General features: G+C 65.4%; 1 protein-coding gene across 1 annotated transcript in view; it reads left to right on the top strand.

Annotated features, from left to right (window-relative positions):
• Positions 1 to 782: 782 nt before the first annotated feature.
• Positions 783 to 6,000, top strand: part of SDK2 (sidekick cell adhesion molecule 2) — a 44,891-nt gene continuing 39,673 nt past the window's right edge. Inside the window, exon 1 of the mRNA XM_079323278.1 lies at positions 783 to 1,439. Within this exon, the coding sequence (XP_079179404.1) occupies positions 1,361 to 1,439 (79 nt within the window). The 5' untranslated portion in view covers positions 783 to 1,360. The remainder of the gene's footprint in view (positions 1,440 to 6,000) is intronic.

Raw genomic sequence — 6,000 nt, 5'->3', positions numbered from 1 at the left:
CTGCCCTGGTGTGACCCGGCAGTGCTGGGGCTGCCTCCAGGCTAATCTGCTCCTGCTTTCGTTTCACCCTGATCCTCGCAGGTCCCTTGGCTCAGAGGTGGCGTGTGTGTGCTCAGAAGGCTGATCCAGAATTCCGGATGGATATTTCCTCCTGTGCAGATGGTGCAGGTCCTTGGGTGTTAATGCTCGGTAGCAGCCGTGACTGAGCTGCTTTCCCCCACCTAATGCAAGGCACTGTGCTAGCAGAAAGCACAGACATCTTTGAAGGATGTGTGATCCTGTTGGGAGCTCTGGGCTTGAGGAATTGCTTGATCAGGCCTGATGAAGTGATGTGCTGACAGAGAGGTGCTGCTAGGTCATCTGTGGGGTTAAAGGTTCTGCTAGGTTTTTTGGGTGTTTTTCTTGTTTTTTTTTTTGAGAACCCTAAAACGTTTGCTTTGGTAATCCTGTGTCATTGAGTTCTGCCGTGGAGCTGCCTGGGGGATGCGCTGTGTCCCCTTCGCAGGGGTCGAGTGCTGATGCTCCGAGCGCTATCGGAGGGACTGGGGCAGCGAGGGGTGGCAGCTGCAGACAGAATCCGCTGTCTCCACAGCGGGGACACCAGGAGCCGGGGGGGGGGACCCGCCCGTTCCGCACGAACCGGGGGCGGCCGGTGGGGACGCGCCCGCTCCCTCCGCGGCCGCTGGGTAGCGCTCGGGGCCGCGCCGTCTCCCCGCCTCCCCGGCTCGGGCTGCCCCCGGCTCCGCCGCCGCTCACTCCGCCGCCGCACAGCGCAGGAGGAGCAGCAGCAGCGCCCGGAGCTCCGAGAGGGGTCGGCGCGGCGCCGCCAGCCCGCCCGCCGCGCAGCGCCGGCGGCTCCGAGCGGGACCCCGCGCCGCCGCCCGCCGCCGCCGCACTTTCCCCCGTTCCCCGCTGGGGACGAGCCCTCTCGCTGTCTCCCGGAGCCGCCTAGGAGGGGATGTCCCTAGGCAAGAGCTGAGCCCTGGGGAGGGGCCGCCCCCCGCCCCCAAACTTTTCGCTCGGCCCCCATGGAGCCCGGGCGGGCAGGAGGGGCCGGGGGCGCGGCGCCCTGCGCTTCCCGTCCCCTTCCCTGACGCGGGGCGCAGCGCTCGGGGAGGGGCTCGGCTGCCGGCTCCGCTCCGGATTTGGTGGTCCCGGCTCCGCACGTCCCTGGGGAAGCTGCCGATGGTGGGGAGCTGCCTGCGGACCGCCCCCAGCCCCACGAGGAGCCCTTCACCCCGGCGCCTTCGCCTCCCCCCGAGCGGCGCTGCTGCGGGGATCCCTGCGCCGGAGCCGCCCGGATTATAAAGTCGGGGAAGTTGTCCCCCCGCAACCCCCCCCAGCTTGTCTCGGCAGAGCCATGGCCCGGCTCCGGAGCTGGGGGCTGCTTTGCTTCGCCGTGCTCGCCCTGCCCGGCCCCCCGGGAGCCGGCGCCCAAGGTAAGGGGATGCTGGGGGCGGTGGGAAATGGACCAGGAGAGATGGGGGGGTTCCCGCGCTGCACCCCTCAACCGAGCCTATTGCTACCCCGGGCTGGGAGATCGGTGTGCCAGCCGCGGGGTGGGAGCGAGGCGGCTCCGGAGCTTCTACCGAGGGAAAAGCAGCATCCGTGATATTCGCAAAACCTCCCCGGAGCCAGGACTCAGGGCCCGCCGGTGCTGGGCGCAGCGCGGTATCCGTGGTGGTTCAGGGGGATGAGCAGCACGGCTCTGCTCTGCCTCCCCCTTCCCCAAAACTGCCCTCAGGCTGGCGATGGGGGAAACGTGTTGCTCTGAGCATGAGGTAGAGTCTGTGCTGAGCCACCTTCGGGAGGGTGAGCAACCCCCACGGATAAGCGTCACCCGTTCCCCCCACCCTCCACGGGTACCCCCGTTGTACCACAAAACCCGGGGTGCGAGTTTGGGGGAGCAGCTCATACCCTGATGTTGGTCCCAGCCGCTGGTACGAACTGCCAGGGGCTGGTGGGGGGGACCTGCATCCCCGAGCCCCTCTGGTGCCTGGGGCTCCCACTGCACCCCAATAACCCTTGGGGGCTGCAGGGCTGCTGGGCAGCGTGAGCCCCTCTCTGCTCCTCGTCCTTTGGGCTCTGGCACAGCACAGGCTGCTTTTAACTGCTCCGTTATCCCACAGGGATATAAAAACACTTTGTGGCCCTTTGGGGTGCAGCTGGGGTTCAGAGGGGCCCTGTGGTTCCCTTCCTGGCCTTGAGGGTCCCTGCGGGCCCAGAGAGGAGGCTCCCGGCTGGCAGGGCTGCAGCGTGGCTGCCTCTGTCCCTGCGCTTGGACTGAGCAGATCCAGACTGGAAATGGGGGGGCACAGCTGAGCGCAGAGCCGGGGGTCCTCACCCACGACATTTCTTGCCCTTGTTTGTGGCAGCAAGCGGAGCCAGAAGTCCCTGTGCGCTCCCGTGCTCCCGCTCCCCCTGAGCCTCCCCCAGCACCGCTATAATTTCTCAGTAATTAAGTTCAGAACATAACATCTAAAGCGGCAGTATATTATCCGGGCAGGCCCTGTGTGGGGAGCTCTGAAGGTCTCTTTGATTGATTCACTCCCTTGCCGAGTTTCTCTTCTCCTGGCTGGCGTCTCCGGCTGGCGGGTCCCCTGTGATCCGTTTGTTCCCTGCCTGCGGGACGCGCTCCCAATCTCCTTCCATTGATCCGTGGGGCTCCCGCTGTGGGGTGGGCGATGTGGGGCTGCCTGTGCCCCAGCGCTCTGGAGGGGTGGGGAAGGGGCTTCTCTCCGCTCTCCCGGCGCAGGAGCCGAGCTTTGCAGCTCTCTGCGGCGAGTGTCACATCCTGGCGGGCGCTGTGTGACATTGCTCGGTGCCCGGCCCCGGCGTGGCAGCGGCCACGGGCGAGCCGGACGTGCTGGAGGGATCATTCCCAAAGCCCGGCACGTGCCGCGGGTGGCGCTGGGGACGCGCCAGCAGGGTCACCTCCCGGCTGCCGTGCCCGTGGGGTGCCGGGGCTCTGCGCTGCATCCCGCCGGCGCGGACAGGGAGCGGGATGGTGGAGCTGGGAGCAGCCCCGCACGGGGGTCCGGGCTCGGTGTGTCCCCACTGCGGCGGGGCAGGCAGAGCTGGCAGTGCAGGGGCAGCAGCGCTTTGTGCCAGGGCTATTGATTCTGGCAGCCGAAGGAAAACGGGATCAATCGGGGAGGAAAGGGAAGGAGGAGGCGACGGCCGAGACCTCCCCGTCCGGGGCGCAGGGGCTGCCCGGCCACGGGGTGAGGCCCTTTCATACCTGTGGTTGGTAAGAAAAACGGCCCCTTGCTGCCCTGGAGAGAGAGGATGGAAGTTTAATTACAGCCCGTCTGTGCTGTGTAATTATTAATTACCCGTGGCAAAAAATAACTTATTGATTAGGGGCCTGGCGCTAATTACCGGGAGCCCAATGCGGAGCCGGGGGAAGGCTCAGCCGGCAGCGCTGCCCGGGTGGGAGATGTCGCAGTGCGACCTGGGGGCTGTGCCAGGGCTGGGGGCACCCCACCACCAAAGGCCCCAAGGCAATAAAGGGCTCCCCAAGAGGTGGGGGGAGTCTGGGGGTCCCCTCCTGCTCACTCTGTGGATTTTCTGACACCCAGCGACTCAGTTTCCCCACATCCAGTGCTGGGGGCACAGCCCGGGACCCCCCGTGTTGGCACAGCACCTCTAATGGGATTGAAGAGGCCACGGCCATTCCCAGGAGGGATTTGGGCAGCTTAAGGTTCCAGACGGGATTTGGGGCAGGGGCCTGCCGTGGGCAGCTTCCACCAAAGAGGCTTATTAGAGATGGCAGCAGGGGAGTTCAGAGTCTCCTGTCCCCATGCGTGGGGCCTGGGCACGTCTGCACACACTGGGCTGGGTGGGAGGGGGGCAAGGACAAGCCCCTGCTCTTCCTGGGGATGTGATGGTGCCAGGCTCACGCCAGGGCTTTGGTGATGGAGCTGCTGGTTCCTCTGTTCCATCAGAGCAGGAGGGGGTGGCCCCGGCTCTGCTGTCCCTGCCAGCGCTGCCACATTCGCTGGTGGCCTCGTGCAAGGCTCGGGCTCAGGAAGGAGAGTGGCTTTTAGGGGAGAGGAAGGGAAGATTAAAATTTGATGCTGCTTGGGAAGCCATTAGTGCCTGGGCACAGCGATGATGAAATTTTGATGACCTGATAACCATAAGGGAGGGGGTTATGGTCCGGTCCCAGGCAGGCTGTGACACTGTGCTGTCACTGTGCTGGTCCCCAAAGGTTTGGGGTGCCAGCTGAGGAGGAGAACGGGCAGGAGGCCAGGAATGGGAGCTCGGACCCATCTCCAGCTGCTGGCACTGCTGGGCAGGGAGAGTGGCAGTGGCTGAGCAGCTCCTGCCCCGCTGCCATCCGGGGACCAGGGTGAGTGACAACGTCAAGTGCTGCTCGTCCCTCAGTGACGGGGCCGGGGCTGCGGTGGCATTTCCGCCCAGCAGGAGCTCCAGGAGAGCGGGAAGGAGGGAGCAGGCGGATGCTTGGCTGCTTGAGAACCTGGGAAAACGCTGATAATTAAACGGGGAGGAGGGAAGAGGCTGGCGGGTACTGTGACAAGGGGTGACCCTGCCTCTGCCACTCCACGAGCCGTGTCCTTGTCCCCAGCCCGTGCCTGTGGCTGCTTCCTGCCTGGGGATGAGCTCCAGCCACACACACATTACTGTAGGCCCTGCACAAACTGGTTTGGGGTGTGCTGGGTGCAGCAGCAGCACGAGCAGTGCCTGGGGTGAAATGGCCCCGTGGGGCAGAACCCGCTGGGTGCTGGCTGGGTGGGTGGGTGCCCTCCCCTCTGAGCCCTCATTATCTGCCCCAAGCTCATTAACGAGTGGCTGGCGTGTGGCTGGGTGAGAAAGGGCCGGGGAGAAATCTGCTGCTGTCAGTGGTGATGTGATTGTGCTAACGAGGGGCGAGCTGAGCCCCCGCCGTGCCCCTGGACCTGCCAGGGCTGGTGGCTCTGGCGCTCCACCGGTGCCCCCTGGCACTGGGCCTTGGACTGGGATCCTGCAGCCCTGGGGAGCTGGGGGGGCTCAGGGTGCTGGGCGCTGGGGTGTCCTGGGAGCTCTCTGCTGGTGCAGTGGAGCGTGGCATGGAGCTGCTGGGAGGGACACGGGGCCAGGATCACTCAGATGTGGTGGTGATGCCAAGAACCACCCTCATCCTCATGAGTTGGGGTTCCCCCATCCACGGAGGTGGATCCAGCCTCAGGATGTGCTCCTATCACTCTGCCTGGCCAGCAGGCAGGAATGTGCTGGCAGCAGCTCCCTGTGCTGGCCATGCTTGGCATCCCTCACACTCCCTTGGCATCCCTCACATCCCCTTTACATCCCTCACACCCCCTTGGCATCCCTCACACCCCACTTATTCTGGAGCTGCCACCGGCATGGGCAGTGCCCTCAGCACCCTCTGTGGGTTTGGGGATCGGCTCTTGGGGGTTCATTTCCCACCCCTGCTCCCAGATTTACACCCTGCACCCCTGTCCCAGTGCTGCCTCACCTTCCAGCCCCTCTCCCCAGCCTGACTCCCAGCACCTGCCTGTGCCCCGGTCAGGCAGTGGCCCCCTTGGTGGCCCCCGCCCACCCTCCTCTCGCCCCCAGCCCCGGGGGTGCAGGAATGCTTGCCTGGAAAAGCCATGCCGGGCTCGGGTTGCCTGGGAACTGGGAAACCTGATCCCTGGGAACGGGGGCCGAGGGCAGGGGACATTCACGGGCTGCAGCTGGTCCCCGGCCCCCTTTGTCTCTCTGCTCTGATGGGGCCCCCAGGAATGGCGATTTGGGGCGTGGGGGCTCCCGGCTCGAGCAGGGGAGCCCTGGGGACACCGACTGGATGCTCTGGGGTGTCACCTTCCCAGGTGGGTCAGTGTCACCACCAAGGGCAGGTTGGACAGGGCTTGGAGGAGCCTGGTCTGTGGAAAATATCCCTGCCCATGGCAGGGGTGGGACAAGCTGAGCCTTAAGCCCCTTCCAACCCAAACCATCCCATGACTCTCCGAGGGCCCCGGGATCAGCTGCTGCTGC

Source organism: Erithacus rubecula (genome assembly GCF_903797595.1).
Source record: "Erithacus rubecula genome assembly, chromosome: 20".
In the NCBI taxonomy this organism is placed as follows: domain Eukaryota; kingdom Metazoa; phylum Chordata; class Aves; order Passeriformes; family Muscicapidae; genus Erithacus; species Erithacus rubecula.
Note: the sequence above shows the minus strand (reverse complement) of the source record. Positions and strands in the feature narration are given on the sequence as shown.